The following is a 21,054-nucleotide window of genomic DNA, read 5'->3' on the forward strand; positions in this document are numbered from 1 at the left end:
GATTGAGGCATACTCCAAGTGCCCCGTCCTGTTTTCTCTTCTTAGAACCATATCACACTAAAGTCTAACCCCCCCTTGAGACTTATATCCCAGGCTGACCTTGAATTCACTTTGTACCTGAGGATGACCTTGAACTTCTGATCTTTCTGCCTCCACTTTGTTGAGTGCTCTGATGACAAAACTTGTGCCACCTACCATGCCCCATTTGTATGATACCAGGGATCTAACCCAGGGCTGTTTGCATGCTAGGCAAGCATTCTACCAACTGAACTGTATCTCCATCCAACCTTAACTGTTTTGTTTTTTGTTTTGTTGTTGTTGTTGTTGTTGTTTTGTTTTTTTGAGATAGGGTTTCTCTGCGTAGCCCTGCCTGTATACAAGGCTGACCTTGATCTCAGAGATCCAGCTGCCTCTGCCTCCAGAGTGCTGGGATTAAAGGCGTGCACCACTGCCGCCCTGCTTCTTAACTGCCTTTAAAGTAGTATGCCTATATTATTCAAAAATCAGAAGTCCTGTTGCACAGTCAAGCTGGGTGAATAGTGGAGGTCACTCACTGATGGAGAAGAGCTCAGGTTATCATTGTGTCTGCCACTGTCAGAGATTCTTCTTTGACATCGGATTTTGAAATGGCCACCACATGAATGCTTGGTCTTCCTCGGCATGGCAACTGTGAAGCCACATGTCAGTGCATGGAAGGGACAATGCTAGAGGGATGGCAGGCAGACAGGCTGCAGGACCGGCCAGCCTTGGAGAGTTGCAGCAGAGCAGTCCTGCTCTAGCCCCCTCAGTCACTGCAGGTATTAGGGAGGAGTGTTCGGGGTTAACTGCTTCCTTCCTTCCTTCCTTCCTTCCTTCCTTCCTTCCTTCCTTCCTTCCATGTGATCTTTGGGAAGATTGTTTGTGTCCTCTGCCAGCTCTCCAGGAAGTTCTTCAGAACTTATCCAGGTTATGAAGAGCCTGGCTTGCCACTGTGATGGTAGCTGAGGCCGAAAGCACTGTTATGCAAAGTTGTATCTCTGTTAAAGCTGTATTTGACTGGGGATATCTGTGTCATTGTTTTATGTGTATGAGTGTTTTGCCTGCATGCATGTTTGTGCAACATGTTTACACATGATGCCCATGGAGGCCAGAAAAGAGTGATAGATCCCTTGGAACTGGAGTTACAGATGATTTTGAGCCACCATTTGGGTGCTGGGAAATAAACCTAGGTCCTCTGTAAGAGCAAACAAAGTGCTCTTAAATGCTGAGCCTTCTTTCCACCTTGAAATAGTTTTAGGACCCATAACAGTATTTTGATTTTTTTATAACCACTATAATCACAATAATTGCAATCTGAAAAATAATCCAGTCAGCTCAAAGGGAAACTGGGCATAGCTCACAAACGGGATTCTAACTATTAGGGGTGGGAAATACTCAAGGCCCTGGTAAGGAGACAGAGACTAGTGAGTTAGGATTAGAGAAGGCTAGCCTTGAACTCCTTCCTAATCCTCCTGCTTTCTATCTCCCAAGCGCTGGGATTATAGGTGTGCACCACTATATCTGTTGAGAGATGGTGATTTCTTCAGCTCAGTGTTTAACTCTCTGAGCAAGGAAACTCTCTGTTTGCAAGGAAAGAGACCTCAGGTGGGGTGTGCAGACACGTGTCTGTTGGCTGGATCTGGACAAAGTGTAAAGGCCTGATGGATTCTTGTGTTTCCTCCATTCCCATTGCCTTGGCACCTCTAAGCGTGATTAGATGCCTTGCTTACACAGGGACCTGTAATTAGTGCAAAGAAAGCTTCACAGGACTGTCTGTGGCTTCAGTCACATAAATCAGGGAGGCAGGGTGACTGCCCAGGGAAATTAAGGAAAGCTGCTGTCACAATCTTCACCAAGTGATGGCCTCTTACTAATCACCCACTGTGAGGTTCATTATCTGGTCTACCTGGCTGAAGGGCAGCACAGCCTGCCAGATCAGTGAGTCTCAAGGCAGTAGAAAGCCCTTTGGAAGCAGGCTTGAAAGGCACGGACGAACTGTGAGAACTGGGCAGCTTAAATTGGTTTTAAAATTGGATTTGCTCCTGAAGTATAGGAGATTATAATAGAGAGGGAAGAAAACCAGAACAGCCAACTTGTGCATAGTGTACGCAGGGGGCTGCAGTCAGGAAGTGGTTTGTGCATAGTGCATGCAGGGGGCTGCAGTCAGGAAGTGGTTGTTTGTGCATAGTGCATGCAGGGGGCTGCAGTCAGGAAGTGGTTGTTTGTGCATAGTGCATGCAGGGGGCTGCAGTCAGGAAGCGGTTGTTTGTGCATAGTGCATGCAGGAAGCTGCAGTCAGGAAGTGGTTGTGCATAGTGCATGCAGGAAGCTGCAGTCAGGAAGTGGTTGTGCATAGTGCATGCAGGAAGCTGCAGTCAGGAAGTGGTTTGTGTATAGTGCATGCAGGGGGCTGCAGTCAGGAAGTGGTTTGTGTATAGTGCATGCAGGGGGCTGCAGTCAGGAAGTGGTTTGTGCATAGTGCACGCAGGGGGCTGCAGTCAGGAAGTGACTGCTTTTCACACAGACCATTTCTCTGAAAGCCTGGACTTCCACCCTCTGAATCACTTTTTCTAAACAAGTCACATTAAGTGATAGTTCCCTAGGAGAGAAAATCAAGTTATTGCAGATAGAAAGTCACTTTCAGTGCCCAGTGGAGGAGCGAATACTCGACAAGTGTCTGCGGTTGTGTGACAGCTTGCTGTTGTTTGGCTCTTGGCTTTGGGTTTGGTTTTTTGTGTGGAGGGGGTTATGGTCCTTCCTCCCTCCGTGCCTTCCTTTCTCTCTCTCTCTCTCTCTCTCTCTCTCTCTCTCTCTCTCTCTCTCTCTCTCTTTCTTTCCTTCTTTCTGTCGTTTTGAGCTAAGGTACTCTGAAAAAGAACCAATTCTTACTTCTGAAGGAAACTCTCAGTGCCAGCTTTGGTCTGAGATCTCCCTGCTTAAGAGCCTCTTTGGTACAGGACAGGAAATATGTGCCTGCCTAGGCTGACTTCCCAGATTCCTTCTGTGCAAACAGTACAGAAGTACTTGCTGTTCCAATCTAAGAGCTAGCTACATAAACTCCAAGACTGCATCTGTCCTCGGAATGCAGGGGATGCAGCGCTACTGGTTGGGGTTTTTATCTTCTGAGATGAGAACCCAATATGTAGACAACACTGGCTTTCAACTGGTTGTGATCCTTCTGCATCCTCTTCCCAAGTGCCACAGACACGTGCCATCCTGCCCATCTTTTTTTTTTTTAAAGATTTATTTATTTATTATGTATACAGTGTTCTGTCTGCATGTACACCTGCAGGCCAGAAGAGGGCACCAGATCTCATTATAGATGGTTATGAGCCACCATGTGGGTGCTGGGAATTGAACTCAGGACCTTTGGAAGAGTAGCCAGTGCTCTTAACCTCTGAGCCATCTCTCCAGCCATCCTGGCCATCTTAACATCCTTCTTTCTCCCTCCCTCCCTCCCTCCCTCCCTCCCTCCTCTCCTTTGAGACAGTGTCTCATGTAGCTCAGGTTGGCCTGGAATTTGCTGTGTAGTCAGAGCTGGCTGTGGTCTTCCTGCCGGCACTTCCCAAGTGCTAGGAACGCAGACACAGGCAGCCGTACCTGGCTGCAGTCACTGCTTTGGTGTTAGACCTTGGCTGCACGGTGTGTGTTCCTGTGGACCTCTTAGCAGCTGTGTTCGCGGGGATTGCTACAGTTCCTCCTGACCCTTTATAAGCCTAAGAAGGGTGAGTAAACCTCCCTGTTCTCAAACCTCCAGTCAGCTGTGGCCTCTTTACAGATCCAAAAATGATTGACTGATGACTGTTCTCAGAGTGAGTTTCTTCTTGAAGAGCCATGGTCACCCAGTACCTTCCACCATTGCCTCAGTTTGAGGACCTTAAGTTCCTGAGCTTGAGAAGTGATTGTGTGTGTCAGGTCCAGGCAAGTACAACCGATAGTCAGCCTTCCTTGACTGGTGCCCCATTGGGCAGCATTCTAGACACTGTTGATTCATCAGGGAAGACTGTGGGGTGGTCCAGGGATACAGGGAGGAACACAAGGAGAAGAATCCTCTCACTGTTGAACATTGAGAACTTGTACAGCATACCAGTCCCAAGCACTCTTGTCCCAGCCTGCAGTGGAATACTGACAGCACAGAAGCAAGCTTCTCACCTAGGGCTGTGTGCATCCTTTTTATTACTAGTCATGGGGTTACTGAGCTTTATTTTGTATTCAACGTTATTGAAGTGTAGTTAGCATACAGGGAAATGTGTAACCAGACTGTAATGCAGTCATTTCCTCTAGGCATAGTGGCTCTGTCTGTAATTGCAGCCCTTAGGAGGCTGAGGCAAAAGGATTGCCAGAAGTTAAAAAAAACAAAAACAAAAAGTGGGTCATGAGATGGCTCAACAATAAAGGTGCTTGCTGCCAAGCCTGAAGACCTGAGTTCAGTCCCCAGGCCCCACGTGGTGTAAGGAGAGAGCTGATACCTCCACATGCTTGAGTACATGCATATTCTCTCTCTCTCTCTCTCTCTCTCTCTCTCTCTCTCTCTCTCTCTCTCTCACTGTGCACGCGCACACACACACTTAATTAGATAATTTTCTTAGGTATTAATTTGGTCTTGAAATCATAGTGTCTAAGTAAATTATTTTTTAAAAGATAGAGCACAGAGAGAGAGGTCATAAAGTACTTGCTGCACACATATGAGGACCTGTGTTTGATATCCAGCATCCACCTAAAAATCCAGGTATAATGATGTGTACTTATAACCTCAGCACCGATATCTTGCCGGCCAGTGAGCCTTCCCTTACCAGGGATTCCTGGGTCCCAGTGATGAGAGACCCTGTTACAAAGCATGGTGGACAGCTCCTGAGGACTGATACCTGGTATTGATCTCTGGCACACACATGTGCACAAATACACCTGCGCACAAAAAGCACATACTTGCACACCACTGAAAACTTACGAAACTTTTTCATCACCCCAAAAGTTATGACACTACTCTGAAATCTGTTTTCACTCTGCGTCTGGGCCATAAGCAAACACTGGTTTTATTTACATTCTTACAGGTTTGACTTGTCTTTTATAGACTTTCCTACAATGTGTGCCTTGTGTGTGACTTTCCCTAGGGAAGCATGAGTAAATGTCTACTCACCACAGGTGAGACACCCATAACAGACCAGCAGTTCCACCTACCCCTAGCTTGGTGAACTGGTGGTTTGTTGTTGGGGTTACTTGCAGAAACATGGATGCCTTGGGCAGCAGCATCACCAAAGAGCAAAGAGTCCACTCCATCATGGGTGGCTCCTTACGAAAGTTGCGTCATTTTGAGTTAGCTCCCCAGTTGTCACCCAGGCATGTCACTGCTTGTGGGATCTCGGGAAGGAGCTCTTTGGTCTTTTAGCTTTCCTGAGTCTCTTCCCTCCAGGAGTCTTTCCTGCCTCTTCTCTCCAGGAGAGACTGCTTTAATTCAGAGGAAACAGATACAGAACAGTGCTCTGCAACTTGTGGGTCTGACTTCTTTCTAAGATTCAAACATTGTGGTATCTGGGCTATTTGCTGAAGAGAGATGAAAATATGTGTCCATCCCATGAGCTGTGCACAAAATTCATAGTAGCATTATTCATAATAATAAAAAACAAATTAGGAGCAACTTGAGTATCCCTCTTCAGTTGATAAACAAGATGTGACCAGTAGAATATTACTGAACCATAAATAATACAGTGCATTATATACTTAAAATTGAGATAAATAAATTACATATCAATAAAAATGATTAGAATTCAGATGTAGTGGTGCATGCCTATAATCCCAGTGAGGCAGAGGCAGGAGGATTAGGAGTTTAAGGTCACCATTTCCTACATAGCAAGTTCGAGGATATCCTGTATAAATCTTTACCTAGTCCCAGTTGCAAAAGTTCTCAACTTTCATTTTCTTCTATACTTTTTAAAAAATTACATTTGCTTATTTATTGTAGGTGGAGAGGGATGCTTGTATGTGCCAAAGCATGTGTGTGTGCCAAAGCATGTGTGTGGGGCCAAAGCATGTGTGTGTGCCAAAGCATGTGTGTGGAGCCATGAACAACTTGCAGGGGCCAGTTCTGTCTTTCCACCATATGGCCCAGGGATTGAACTCAGGTCTTCAGACTTAGTGACAACCCTCTCAGCCATATGCTCAGCCCTCATCTAAAAGTTTCGTGATTCAGATCGTTCAGGCTTTTACATTTAGATCTGTGATTTATTTCACGTGTGTGTGTGTGTGTGTGTGTGTGTGTGTGTTTATTGTATAGTAAAGGTAAATACTTGTTTCCCCTCAAATGCCCCTTCCATTGCCATCTCTTCAAAAAAACTGTCCTTTCCCAGTTGAAATACTTTGAGGGCTGAAGGTCCAGCTCAGTTGGTAGAATGCCTGCAGAGCATCTTCAGAGCCATGGGTTTGAGCCCCAGCACTATATAAACCTGGTGTGGTACCACACACTTGTCACCCCAGCACTTGGAAGGTGGAGGCAGGAGGATCAGGCGAGCAAGGCCTGTTTGGACTACAGAGTAAGTTTGAGGCCAGTCTTGCATGAAACCTAGTCTGAAAACAAATGAATAAATGAATGAATAATAGATAATTAATTTAATAAGCCTTGGTGTGTTAGAGTCTGTTGACCATGCATGTACAGATCCATTTCAGAAGTCAGTCCTGTTCTATTGGTTTATATGTCTAATACATGGCCACAATGTCCTTCTTTTAAGATGTATTTATTTTTATATTTGTGAATGTTTTGGCTGTGTGCATGTATGTGTGTATATGTGCACCACATGTGTGCAATGCCCTTACAGGGATGCCAGAAGAACCCCTGAAACTGGAGTCACAGATGGTTGGGAGACACCACGTGGGAGCTGGGAATCAGACCCTCTGCAAGAGCAAGCCAGTGCTCTTAACCACTGAGAATTCCTGCCACACTGTGGTTGCACTGCCTTGATTGTTTAGATCTACAGTAAATTTTGAAATGGAATAATGGAAGTGTTCTATATTTATTCTTTTTTTGTTTTGTTTTGTTTTGTTTGTTTGTTTTGTTTTGTTGTTGTTTTTCGAGACAAGGTTTCTCTGTGTAGCTTTGCGCCTTTCCTGGAACTCACTCTGTAGACCAGGCTGGCCTCGAACTCACAGAGATGTGCTTGGCTCTGCCTCCCGAGTGCTGGGATTAAAGGCGTGCGCCACCACCACCTGGCCTATATTTATTCTTTTTAAAAATTGATTTTAAGGGGCTGGAGAGATGGCTCAGTGGTTAAGAACACTGACTGCTCTTCCAGAGGTCCTGAGTTCAATTCCCAGCACCCTTACGGTGGCTCATTGGGAGCTAACTCCCATTTCTGGCATGCAAGAATGAGTACGTGCAGACAGAACGCTCATATACATAAATAAATTATTTATTTTAATATTCTGAATCCTTTGACTTTACATATAAAGCGAAATAAAATGGCTTTTCTATTTAAAAATTAAAAAAGGCTGCTGCCTGGGCAGTGGTGACACATACCTTTAATCCCAGCACTTGAGAGGCAGAGGCAGGCAAAGCTCTGTGAGTTCGAGGCCAGTCTGGTCTTCAGAGCTAGTTCCAGGACAGCCGGAGCTGTTACACAGAGAAAACCTGTCTTGAAAAACGAAAAAACAAAACAAAACAAAATCCCATGGCTGCTGAGCTTTTGTTTGGAGTTGTGATGACTCTATAGGGAGGTTGTAGAAAGAACTGACACCTGAACACACTGTTTGGGGTGTAGCTCAGTGATAGAGCGTGTCTTTAGACTGAGCGTGCAATGTCAGCATCCAAACTGTAATCGTGCTGATACTGTCTGCAGATTCGAGGGCGCATCTCTTAGATCTTTTAGGGTTTTCAGTGTTTTATACTTTTTAGTGTACTGTTTCTCATCTCTTTTGTTCTGTTTCTCCCATGATATCGCACCTTTATGTTATATAAGTGGTAGTTTCAATTTCACTTTTTTTGGTTTTGGTTTTGGGTTTGGGTTTTTTTGTTTGTTTGTTTGTTTGTTTGTTTTTTTGAGACAGGGTCCCATTGGGTTGTGTAGTCCTGTAACTCACAGACATCCGCCTGCCTCTGCCTCCTAAGTACTGGAATTAAAGGCGTGCACCACAACCACTCAGCTCTTGAACTTGAGTTTTATCCATCGTCTATTGTTTTGGTTTGTCTGTGTGGTTTTTCGATGTTTTCTTTTTCCTTCTTTTTGAGACAGAGTTTCTCTCTGTAGCCCTGGTTGTCCTGGAACTCACAGAGATCCACCTCCCAAGTGCTGGGATTAAAGGTGTGCGCCACCATTACCTGGTGCCTTGGTGTTTTCAAAAGGTCTCATTCTGTAAGGTCTTGAATTCATGATGATCCTGTCTTAGCCACCAAAATTCTGAGAATACAGCTGTAAGGTACTGCACCAAATTTAGCTGTAGGTTTTCATGGACTCCGTTGCTCAAACTAAGGAAGTTCCTTTCTGTTACATGACTGCTGAAAAGTTTTAGCGATGTGTTTGCTTTTGGAAACAAGGCCTCCTATGTAGCGCAAATTTGTGGCCCTCCTACCTCAGCCTCCCAAGCACTAAGGTTATAGACATACACCACAATACCCACCCAACTGGGGTGTTGGATGCTAGATGCTAATAAGTTTGTGTCTCATGAGATGAACATGTAGATTTTCCCCTTCTGAGATAAATCCCTCTTTTTTTTTTTTTGTGGTTTTTTTTTTTTTCGAGACAGGGTTTCTCTGTGTAGCTTTGCGCCTTTCCTGGAACTCGCTTTGGAGACCAGGCTGGCCTTGAACTCACAGAGATCCGCCTGGCTCTGCCTCCCGAGTGCTGGGATTAAAGGCGTGCGCCACCACCGCCCGGCAGATAAATCCCTCTTGATCATGATACACTATTCATTTTATTTTATTTTATGTACTGGTGTTTTCCGAGTCTGTGTCTGTGCTGTGCCTACAGTGGCCAGAAGAGGGCATCAGATCCCCTGAGACTGGAGTTAAAATTGCGAGTCACCAGTTGGTGCTGGGAATTGAGCCTGGGTCCTCTGGTAGAGCAGCCACTGCTGAGTCATCTTTCCAGCCCCATAGTTGGGTTTCTGTAATAGATTTAGGTATAGTCTATTTTTCTACTCAGTTATTTTTTAAATTACGTTTCTTTCTTTTGTGTGTGTGCATGTATGTGTACGCCTGGTACACGTGGAGGTTGGAGGACAGCTTGCTGGAGTCAGTCCTCTCCTTCTACCATGTGGTTCCTTTAGTCTGACTTTTCTTGCCAGCTAGCTCTTATCATTTAAATGAACCTGCTCCTATTAATCCACATTCTACCAAGTGGCTTTTTGACCTCTCCTCTGTCGTGTGTCTGACTTGGTCAGTGTCTCCTGCATGCTCAGATTCTTCCTCTCTCTGCCTGGAAGTCCCGCCTGTCTCTCCTGCCTAGCTAATGGCCGTTCAACTTTTTATTACACCAGTCACAGCAACACATCTTCATATGGTGCACAAATATCCCACAACAGTTCCTGGAGGTAAAACTCGGGGATCAGGCATGGTGGCAAGCACCTTCACCTGCTCAGCCATCCTCCCTGCCTGGGGTCTTCTACTTTATGATTGCAACCGTTTTATTAACTTCTCCACAAGGGTCTCATGTACTCCAGGACGGCCTGGAGCTCCCTGTGTAGTGAGGACGGTGCTGACCCTCCTGCTGATATAATAGGCATGTGCCAGACAGCAGGGTTAATGTGAGAAGTTGCTCATAGACGTGGTTGAACTGATTGACGTATTGGCTCCCATATCCTTTCTCTCTGAGATGCCTATAGGTTTAGATGCTCTCCCTCTCTCATTAATGATGTGAGTAAAGTCTATCTTTTCTCTTTTGTTTCCTACCAGTCTGGCTAGAAGTTGACAAGTTTCATTAATCTTTCCATAAGATAGCTTTTGTCTCATGGATTTTCTGCTGCATCGGTTTATAAGGTCATCTCACTCCCTCCTCTTCACTTGGCTTTAATTTGCTTTTCTTTTTCACTTGAGTTAGAAGCAGGGGATTGAGTTTTTGATCATGTTTATTTTCTTTCTTTTTTATTTATTTCTATGTGCATTGGTGTTTGTTGTGTGTGTGTTGGGGGGGGGGGTGTCAGGTCTCCTGGAACTGGAGTTACAGTCAGTTATGAGCTGCCATGTGGGTGCTGGGAATTGAACCCGGGTCCTCTGGAAGAACGGCCAGTGCTCTTTAACCCCTGAGCCATCTCTCCAGCCCCCTAGATCATGTTCATTTTCTAATACAGATATTGAGTGGTCTAAGTTTTCCTGTGGTTAACAACAGCCCATAAATTCTGATGTTCTGTTTTCATTTTCATTCAGCTCAAAATATTTTCTCATTTTTCTTGTGACATTTAGAAATGTGTCATTTTATTTCATTTATTTGGGGATTTTCCAGATATATTTGTTATTAATTTCTTATTTAATTCCCTGGTGGTCAAAAAATGTTTGGTGTGATTCCAGTTCTTTTAATGTATTGCGATTTGGCTTATGATCCAGCATATGGTCTGTCTTGTTGGATGCTCTGTGTGCACTTGAGAAGAGTGTATTTATCCTGCTGTCATTGAGTGGAGTCTTCTATAAATACCCTTTAGGTCAAGTAGGTTGGTAGTGTGACAGTCGCTGCTGGTTTGTCTACAGGGGAGTCTGCAGTCCTGACTGCTGATCCTGGATCCTTCCTTCAGTATGCCAAGTCTTAGCTCTGTTGTTATCTGCATATACATGCAAGGTTGCTATGTCTTCACGGTGAGTTGATTCCTGCATCATGGAATTGGACTCCCTGAGCCCGCTATTGTTCTTTTTACGTGTTGATGGGTGTGTTGTGTGCTGCAGCCTGTGTGTGAAGGTCAGAGAACAACTTTAGGGAGGTGGTTCTCTTCCTTCAACAAGTGAATCCCAGGGATCAAACTCAGGTTGTCAGGTTTGATGGCAAGCACCTTTATCCTCTCTCTGAATATCTATCTTACCAGTCCTGTTGACTGTAACACAAATCTTAAAAGGTCTTATTAATAAAAACAAACCCGGAGCTAGTTATTGGGTGGGGTGAATGCTGAAAGATCAGAGAAATAGAACAATCCACAGCTAACCTCACCTCGCCAGTTCCTCAGCTGATCCTGTTTCCTCAGACTGGAAGCTTCTGAGTCCTCATCCACATGGATCTCAGCTGAACTGCTGCTAAAAGCCTAAAAGCTTAACCAGGCTCTAGTTCCTGGTGTTCACGCCTTATATACCTTTCTGCTTCCTGCCATCACTTCCTGGGATTAAAAGCGTGTGTCACCATGCCTGGCTGTTTCCAGTGTGGCCTTGAACTCACAGAGATCCAAATGGATCTCTGCCTCCAGAATGCTAGGATTAAAGGTGTGTGTGCCACCATTTTCTGGCCTCTATATCTAGTGGCTGTTCTGTTTTCTGACCCCAGATAAGTTTATCAGAGTGCACAATATTTTGGGGAACACAATATCACCACAGTTGGCTTCTTAACTAGTGTTGTGCTTTGTTCAAGAAGGCAGGTGAATTGTTTGTGGAGCACTGTGATCCTTTTGCATCTTCTCAATCTTCAGATGGCTAGGCTTGGAGTAGACTTCATATGGTAGGTAGTGCTGCCATTAAGAGTGTAACTGCTAGCCAGCGGTTACACCAAGTGGGAAGCACTCAGGAAGCAGAGGCAGGAGGCCAACCTGGTCTACAAAATGAGTTCCAGGACAGAGCTGTCACACAGAGAAACCTTGTCTCAGAAAAAACAAACAAACAAAATAAAGAGTATAACTTCCTGGTCCTCATTTGTTTTGTTTTTCGAGAAGGGTTTCTCTGTGTATCCTTGGCTGTCCTGGATCTCGCTCTGTAGACCAGACTGGCCTCGAATTCACAGAGCTCCGCCTGGCTCTGCCTCCTGAGTGCTGGAATCAAAGGCGTGCGCTGCTGCCACCCAGCACCTGGTACTGATTTTGAAGCCTGGGTGAATAGTACTCTATTGTGGTTGGGGTTAAAATTCAGATATCGCTCTGTCCTGTGCGCTCTGAGAATTGTTCATCTTGAGATCCCACCTCTCTTATCTGCCTGACCTACACACCTGCAGTGTGGATTTTTATTTTTACAGTTTCTTATCTTGTGTGTGCGTGTCTGTGTGTGACTGTGTGTCTGTCTCTTGGTCAGAAAGAGTTGAAACATAAAGCTCTTAGATCTCTGCATTCTGTCCTTTTAATCATCCATTTGATCCTATGACTATTTTGGGCCACATTCTGAGGACATGACATAGTGTAACATAACAGAAGCATAAGGCCAGCAAGATTCCTCAGTGGGGCTGGGCAGTGGTGGCGCACGCCTTTTATCCCAGCACTCGGCAGGCAGAGCCAGTCAGATCTCTGTGAGTTCGAGGCCAGCCTGGTCTACAGAGGGAGATCCAGGACAAGCACCAAAATTACACAGAGAAACCCTGTCTCAGAAAAAAAGATTACTCAGTAGGTAAAGGCACTTACAGCCAAGCCTCACAACTCAAGTTTGATCTCTGGAACCCACACAATGAAAGGAGAGAGCCAGCTCCTGCACGTTGTCCTCTGATTTCCATACTTAGGCCATGGCACGTTCATGCCCAGACAGACAGACAGACAGACACACACACACACACACACACACACACATTTTAAAAAATGTAATAAAAAGAATTAAGGGCTGGAGAGATGGTTCAGTGGTTAAGAGCATTGACTGCTCTTGTAGAGGACCAGGTTCTGTTCCCAGCTCCCACATGGTGGCTCTCATCTGTCTGTAATTCTAATCCTAGGGGATTCAGTGCCCTCTTCTGGTCTCCAAAGGTACTGAACACATATAGTACATACATTCGAGTCAAATACTCATACACACAAAATAATAAAATAATTTAAAGAAAAGAAAAAAAGTTTAAAGCTGGTGAGCCAAGTGTGGTTGTCCATGCCTTTAATCCCAACCCCTGAAACCCTGTCTCTTAAAAACACACATGACGGGGGCTGGAGAGATGGCTCAGTGGTTAAGAGCACCGACTGCTCTTCCAGAGGTCCTGAGTTCAATTCCCAGCAACCACATGGTGGCTGACAACCACTGGTGCCCTCTTCTGGCCTGCAAGGACACATTGCAGGCAGAATACTGTATACATAATAAATAAAATAAATCTTAAAAAAAAAAAAGAACTTAAAAAAAAAAAAAAAAAACACACATGACATTTGAAAAGATGGGGCTAGAGAGCTGTCTCTGGCTAAAGAGTGCTTTCTGCTCTTGCAGAAGACTGGCATTCAGTTTCCAGCACCCATGGGCTGCATAGTGCATAACTGCCTGTATCTCCAGCTCCAATGGATTCCACACAGTCTTCTGGCCTCCACAGATGCCTCCTCATACATTCACATACTTTCCTTTTAAAGGGGGAGGGGAGAGAAAGACAGACAGACAGACAGACACACACAGAGAGAGAGAGAGAGAGAGAGAGAGAGAGAGAGAGAGAGAGAGAGAGAGAGAGCGAGCACGAGCAGCACAGTCTCTGGAGGAGTTACTAGTCTTCTCTGGGTACTAGTCCAACCTGGAACTCATGAATCTCCTTGTTTGTTCTTGTCCTTTGAGGTGCAAATCTTTTAGGTCTATGTAAACAAATGCTAAAAATAGCTCAGCAAGTATTTGAACCTGGCTGCTCAAAGATCACCATGTGTCTCTGCTCTTGTTGGCACGGTTATTAATCTAATGAGAACACTGCACAATTGAGTGGAATTTACGCTGTGAAAATTGTCACCAACTAGAACACACCGCAGTAGGACATTGCAGAATGGGCTGCATCTGACTTCTGAGAAACGTAATGTGTAGTTTGTGTATACGTGGAGTAAAGGGACATTCTTTCCATCTTTTGCTCACTCTCTGTGTATGAAAATCTGCCCTTCAGGTTGTCTCTGATGGGAGCTTCAGCTGTCAGTTTGGGTCAGAATCGTCCAGTAAATGGACTTTCCTGAAGCTGCTGTCTCAGGGGTCCTGCCAGCTAGAATGTTGCACTCTGAGTTAACTATTACAGTACCATAAAGTGAAGAGATGGTAACCAAAAGAGAAGGGAACTTGACCCTCCCTGGTCAGCAGGTAAAGACACTTGTCACTGAGGCTCCTGACCTGAGTTTGGTCCCTAGGACTCACCTGGGGAAGGGAACGGACTCAGACAAGTTGCCTTCTGACCTCTATACATGTCATGGCAAGTGAGCCCCTTCACTTCCCTGCTTCAGAGTGTGCAGCCAGGTGTAGTGTTACATGCCCGCAATTTCAGCCCTTGGAAGGTGAAGACATCAGGAGTTCGAAGACAGCCTCATCGGGAGTTTGAGGCTGTTCAAAACCTTCTCAAGTGATTGTGCAGCAGCATCTCAGCCTCATGGCCACGCATCGGTTCCCACCTGACCCTGCTTAGCTCCACATGAGTCTGATTTCCCACTTTCCTTGTTGGCTTCGTGAGGCAGGACGTGGCGCTGAGGGCTTTAGAAGCCTATCAGTACTGAGAACGGTGCTGAGTGTTAGGTTGTCAGAGCCAATTCTAATCTTACCATGTGACCCTAATGAGAGATTCCTTTCCTTTTTAGTTGAGCCTGTGTTACTAAATTAATTCTGCAAGCTTGTTGAGTGTTTACTGTTCCTTGGACTTCGTTAGGCAGTGTGAGGAATCCACACCGGAGCTGACTCTCTTCGGAGTGTGAAGCATCCACTCAGAGCAATTTCCAGTGAGGAAATTGATGGTAGCAGTCACATGTTTGTTGCCCCAAGAGAGGTCCTGCCAGCAAATCTCTCCGTGGGAAACCTGTGAAATGCAGGTGTTTTCCGGAGGTGGGGAGAGGTGCTGTTTATGAGGGGGTGGGGTGCAAGGGAGCCTCAGGCCCTGAAAAGTAGGTGAAAGAAAGGAGGAGGAGGAGCAGCTCCGTTGCTAAGCACTGGGATGTCAACAGGGTGTGGTAGAAGTCGTGTACCCCACTTGATAGGTGTGGAAGTGTATGCCTTTGACTCCAGTGGGCAGGCAGATTCTGGGAGGTGGAGGCCAGCTTGGTAAGCTCCAGGCCAGGGATAGCTCAAAAACAAAGAAGAAAACTGGTGTACGTGCTACAACACACTCGGGCCAGTCAGAGGATGGCTCTGAGGAGTTGGGGATGGAGCTCATGTCTTCAGACTTGATGGCAGGCACCTTCCCACTAAGCCAGTTCTCTGGCCCTTTGCTCACGGTCTCAGCCACAGTTCCAACTTCCCAAACACTAGCTGCTGATTGAAACGTTTTTCTCGGTGCCCATGAGCAGCGAGACCCAGCAGCCAGAGTCTCACTTACAGAATGACTATCTTTTCAGTGCTCAGATAGCCTTAACCTGTCCTGAATTTGGAACTGTAAATGTGAATTCTGGAGAAGGAATTGGCATTTGCTTTGTCTTATCAGAATCTACCTCACAAATTGTTCAGCCCCTGGGTACCACTTCACTGTGAGAACGGCACCGAGTAACCGTTCTTAGGCCGGTGAAACTCTAAGTGCAAACCTGTACCGCATCTGGAGAAGAAGAGACCCCTCCTCACTGGGAGGCATAACGGAGAGGAGAGAGAGAGAGACAGGGAAGATGAGACCTGTGTTTCTCTTCAGACTTGCCAGAGTTGACAAACATTTCAGATTTAGCAGATCCAGAGGAAGGATTTAGGCGATGCCTGGGCAGGTTGTTCTCGTGGTTCTAGGAGAGGGTATCTGGGTTTGAGTCTGAAAAGTTGACTGTGTGCTAAAAGAAAAAAGGCTTTCTCCTTCCTGCCTGAGACATAAGATGTTTGAGTTGTGCAAACAAAGATCCTCAAACCTAGCCAGACAGCGGTAAATTTGCTACAGGTAGAAACTGACAAGCCCCAAAGACTAGAGGAGCCTGATGCCATTAAGAACTTAAAAGGCAAGGGCTCTGGGTTCAATTCCTAGCACCACATGGTAGCGTACAACTGTAACTCCAGTTCCAGGGGATCTGACACCCTCACAGAGACACACATGCAGGCAAAACACCAGTGAACATAAAATACAAATAAATAAATTATTTAAAAAAAAAGACTCGGGGGAGGGGGGAGAACAAGGGAATCTGTGGCTGATATGTAGAACTGAATTGTATTGCAAAATAAAAATTAAAAAAAAAAAAAAAAGACTCAAAGGGCAGCCATCGAAGGAACTTCAGCTAACTCAGTGATTCTTGTCTTTTGTGATCTTTAGGCTAGAATAATTTCCTGTTTCAGAGGCCCTGCTCTAAAAAGTGAAAACACAGGACAGCAAGGGCACCACAGAGAAACACGGTCTTGAAAAACAGAAAGGGAAAACACACAAACCCCACAACCTCCACTGTGCAAAGGCAGCCTTTTATGAGCCTGTCTGCTCAGTTTTTCCTTCACTTAGCCTGTACCCCCTTGCCCTGCCGGGTCTAACAACGTTGGCAGAGAAGGTTCTAGGCACTGACTTCTGGCTGGTGTCAAATCTGCTTGAGGAGGCTTGCGTTCCCATTGTGTAGGGGAATCTGGTGCCCTCAGCAGCAAGATGAGTGAGGCCTTACTCCTAGCTTATGGTTAGGGATGTCTGGGGACAGCAGAAACATCCAAAAAGCTCTTGTCTCTGAAAGTTTTCCTTAGAAAATGAGTAACTGTTTATTGGCCATTCACTGTGTGCCCAATACTGGGGAATCACTGTCTCGTGTCATTTCACATCAGCCTGACGAGGCAAGTCGTGTTATGTCCCTTTATAGGTATGAGGCTAAAAGACCAGAAACTCATGATAACTTTATCTCATTAATCAGTGCTTAAAGTGGAACCAACATTCAGACCTGTGACCTTGAAGTCCATGTTCTTAACGACTCTGCTGTTTTCTCATGCCATTATCTCCAGGCACCCGAGAACCAGGAGTTTTGGTCCCCTTCACCCGTCTTGCCCAGGTTGCTTTCTCGGCTTTTTTGAGGGAGTGTTTTAACCAAATCAGCCAGGAGGCTTTGGAACTGAGGCCATTTGTCTGTCTCATCTTCCACTGGAATCTAAACATTCCTTTGTGGTAGAGAACCACTTAGGTCTATAGGACCTTTGGGAAAACTTAAAATAGGTACTTCCAACGCCTGGCTAGCTCCATCGGCAGAGCATGAGACCATTCAAATAGGACTTCCCAGCCTGTGGAAGTAGTTGCTCTCGAGACCCAGGACTCTCGATGGAGCTGTGCAGTCATTTGGGATGGCGTGTTTCCATCAACTGTGGTAACTTTAGGTGCTCAAACCTTTACTGCTAGGTCGTTTTAGGAAGGAAGATCAAGTTACATTTCATAGACAGAAGAGCTGAGGCACAAAGATGTCAGGTGTCGGGCTGGGGAAAGGGCTCAGGGTGCAAATGCTTCCTCTGCAAGAATGAGGAACAGAGTTCAAATCTTTACATCCACTTCACAAACCAGGCATGGCCAGATGTACACCTGTCACCCAGTGCTGTGGGCGGCAGACAGGATGCTCACTGCGACACCAGCCGCCAGCCAGACACAGGTTCAGAGACTCCCATCTCAAGGAAATAAAGGCTGAATGTGATAGAGTGGAACACCTGACATCGTCTTCTAGCCTACACACACACACACACACACACACACGGTATACATTCTCCCGTACATACACCTGTGCATGTATCACATACATTCACACACAATAGATGTCCGATGCTGTCTGAATTCCTGTAACAAGAGTGCTGCAGTTACTATTAATAATAACTCCAGCTATTCTGTCAGTATTTCCAGGATCCAGTGTCCTGACCACATGGAGTCATAGTGGTTTGTGAGGAATCCTTAGAAACATGTCTACTGGGTAGTTTTCCTACTCTGAGGCTACCATAGGCTAAATTGTAGGTATGGATTTAGGAAGCCTACAGCCCCACAGCTGATGAACAAAGGTGGGCCTGTGTTTAGAGAAGAGGCTATTGGTGTATTGTTGTTGAGCCAGGGTCTCACTGGGTAGCCCTGGCCGGCAGGGAACTCATTATCCAGACACACTGGCCTCAGATGCACGGAGGTCTGCCTCTGCCTCCCCAGTGCTAGGATTAAAGGTGTGTACCTTTACACTTGGCTGGAATAGTTTGAAAGGCAATCTGAGCTCAGCCTGGTGACACAGGCCTGTAATCCCAGCTACTCGGGTGCCTGAGGCAGGGGATTGCAAGCCAAGGCCTGAGCTACAGAGAAGGATCTTAGCCTAGGAGGCCCACTGAGGTTGGCAGGAAGCCAGATGCAGCGGTTGCATGTGGATTGGGAGATTGCTGTCTGCTGCCTGAGGTTTCCTTTGCCATGAGCCAGGCCAGTAGTGAGGCTCAAATAAGAGGTCCACTGAGGTACTCCTGCAGCAAGGGAGAGTCGCCGTGTGCTCAACCTGGACCGAGCAGAGAACGTCTTCTTTCATTAGAAGGCAAAGAGCAGGGGTGACACAGGAGACAGCAGGGCCTGCTGAACCCACAGGCCCCGTGCCCTGCTCTGACCCCGCAAGAAGAGAAGCCAGGGGATCCAGAAAGCCCCCGAGACCGAGGCTCTGGGGGACAGTTGGTACCCTGGGGACATCCACCTCTTCCTGTGCTGCACCTTTTCTTAACACCTGGCGTTAGTGTGATTTTGTCATCTAGTACCTGCCTCCCCTCAGGGAAGACTAAACTCAAGGTGTTAGATTGTAGGCGCTGCTTCCACTGCCCAGAGTTTAGGGCTTGGGAAAGCACATGTTACTCTGTTTTGCCTGGTTCCTGGGGCCTGGCACCATCTTAGAGGGATTTTTGCCCCCTTTTCTTTTTTTATCTTTTTTTTTTTTTCTTTAGCCTTAAGCCAAGACCTTGGCTGTAGCTGTTCTAGCTATGAATGCTGCCCTCAAGCATGAGAGGATTGGATTACCTGTGTGGCTGCCATTGCTAGGTACCAGGCCCCTCGATTATGGAACTAAAGCAGAGCAAACGGTACACTGTGGGACCTGGCAGACAACCACTGGGGAGGAGCTGGGTGTCTAGAGGAAAGCAAGGGAGTAGGTAGGCTTTGCCCTTGTTGCCTCTTGCCTTGAGATCCAAACTCAGAGCCTTTCCCTTCAGGACACAGCGCCTCTCAGTGTTCCCCAGCTCTTCCATCACCCCAGGAACTTGGGCAGACAGGAAGGAGCATTTGCTCCCAAGTAAAGTCTGTCCCACCACACATTTGCTCTGGAAGTAAAAACAGTCCAGAAGTAGCCTTCTGCCCCCTGAAGAACCCAGCCTTGGTTCCAAGGTGTGTCTGGGTGTGTCTGACCCTGACTGGCTCCCTTTGCCTCCCGCCTTCTGTCAGAGCCAAGTCCTTCCCACTTACCCTCCCAGTTCCCTGATGAGCAAGGTTTTCCTGATGTCATGTCTTCCTGCAAATCAGATCTTGCATACAGGTTACCAGAGTGAGCAATCACTTTGCTCTCCTGGTCCTTCTTTTCAGCTCTGGCCACTTCTGCTAGCTTGGTAGAGTGCTCTCCCTCCCACCTGGCCCTGCCCTTGCCTTCCTTTGATTCAGGGTCTTAGAAACTGAAGTCACATCAACCTTGGCTGGCAGTCCCTTTATTATTAACCTCAGATATCCAGGATTCCCAAGGTCAGGTGAATTTTGAATCTTCACCCCATAGAGTCAGGTCAAGTCTGGCAGCAGATACTTAGAGGCCCAGACTTTAGGAGTGAGACAGGAAGGAGAAAAGCTGTAGACCAAACTGAGCTATATGGTGAGTTCCAGGCTGGCCTAGACTATATAACAAGACCCTGTCTCATAAAACAAAAGTGAGGGGGCTGGAGAGATGGCTCAGTGGTTAAGAGCACTAGCTGCTCTTCAGGGGACCCACGTGGCAGCTCACAACTGTCTGTAACTCCAGTTCCAGGGGATCTGACACCAATGCACATAAAATAAAGTTAAATAATTTTTTTGTTTTGTTTTTGTTTCTTTTTTTTTTTTTTTTTTCCCGAGACAGGGTTTCTCTGTGTAGCTTTGGAGCCTGTCCTGGAACTCACTCTGTAGACCAGGCTGACCTTGAATTCACAGAGATCCTCTTGCCTCTGCCTCCCAAGTGCTGGGACTAAAGGCGTGTGCCACCACCGCCTGGCATTAAATAAAATTTTAAAAAGTCAGAGAAGCATTGTTGAGGAGATACACCACTCCATGCCCCATCAGAGTAACAGTTGTGGCTTATTCTTGAAAGTGTCCACTGTACCTCAATGCTTGGATGCCCAAAAGTTTGCTCCAAGAGATGGGTATGAGGGCTGGGTTGGCACTGAGAGATGAAAACAAGTGGCAGATGGTGCTGAGGAACATCCCAGGACTGGAGAAGTGCGGTTTCCAGAAAGCGTTACTCAGCACCTGGGACAGCCTGGCTAGAAGAGGCCTCACGCAGGGGCCGAGAGTGCTGTTGGTGGCATTAGGGACACTGACGACCACACCCAGGGTACATAGCCTTGGTGTCCAGGCTGGGCTGGTCAGAAAAGGCAGGGAATGGAAGAGATTCCAAAATGGTCCCAGCCGGGCGGTGGTGGCGCACGCTTTTAGTCCCAGCACTCGGGAGGCAGAGGCAGGTGGATCTCTGTGAGTTCGAGGCCAGCCTGGTCTACAGAGCTAGTCCAGGACAGGCTCCAAAGCTACAGAGAAACCCTGTCTAAAAAAAAAAAAAAAGTGGCCCCAGGAGCTGGGTGTGGTGGTGCTTGCCTATAATCTCAGTTCTTGGGAGGCAGGGACCAAAGGATGAAGAATTCAAGTCCAGCCTCAGCTACATGAGACCCTATCTCAAAAAGAAAGAGGGGTAGGGGGAGATCCCATAAACCAGAAGAATTGCTCCCTGCCATCCTGCCTTCTTGCCAGGGACTGAGACCCTGCTCGGCCCTTGACTTTCCTCAGGTACTAGAGGTGGTACGAGCCAACTACGACACACTCACATTGAAGCTGCAAGATGGCCTGGACCAGTATGAGCGCTACTCCGAGCAACACAAGGAAGCTGCTTTCTTCAAAGAGCTGGTGAGTGCCCCACCCCTGGCTCTGC

At 46.5% G+C, this 21,054-nt stretch overlaps 1 protein-coding gene across 1 annotated transcript in view; it reads left to right on the plus strand.

The window, feature by feature from the left end:
- The window catches only part of Armh3 (armadillo like helical domain containing 3), a 197,111-nt gene that overhangs the window by 173,425 nt on the left and 2,632 nt on the right, over window positions 1-21,054 (plus strand). The window contains exon 25 of the mRNA XM_059257121.1: window positions 20,913-21,029. Within this exon, the coding sequence (XP_059113104.1) occupies window positions 20,913-21,029 (117 nt within the window). The remainder of the gene's footprint in view (window positions 1-20,912; window positions 21,030-21,054) is intronic.

This window comes from Peromyscus eremicus, chromosome 1, assembly GCF_949786415.1.
Source record: "Peromyscus eremicus chromosome 1, PerEre_H2_v1, whole genome shotgun sequence".
Taxonomy (NCBI): domain Eukaryota; kingdom Metazoa; phylum Chordata; class Mammalia; order Rodentia; family Cricetidae; genus Peromyscus; species Peromyscus eremicus.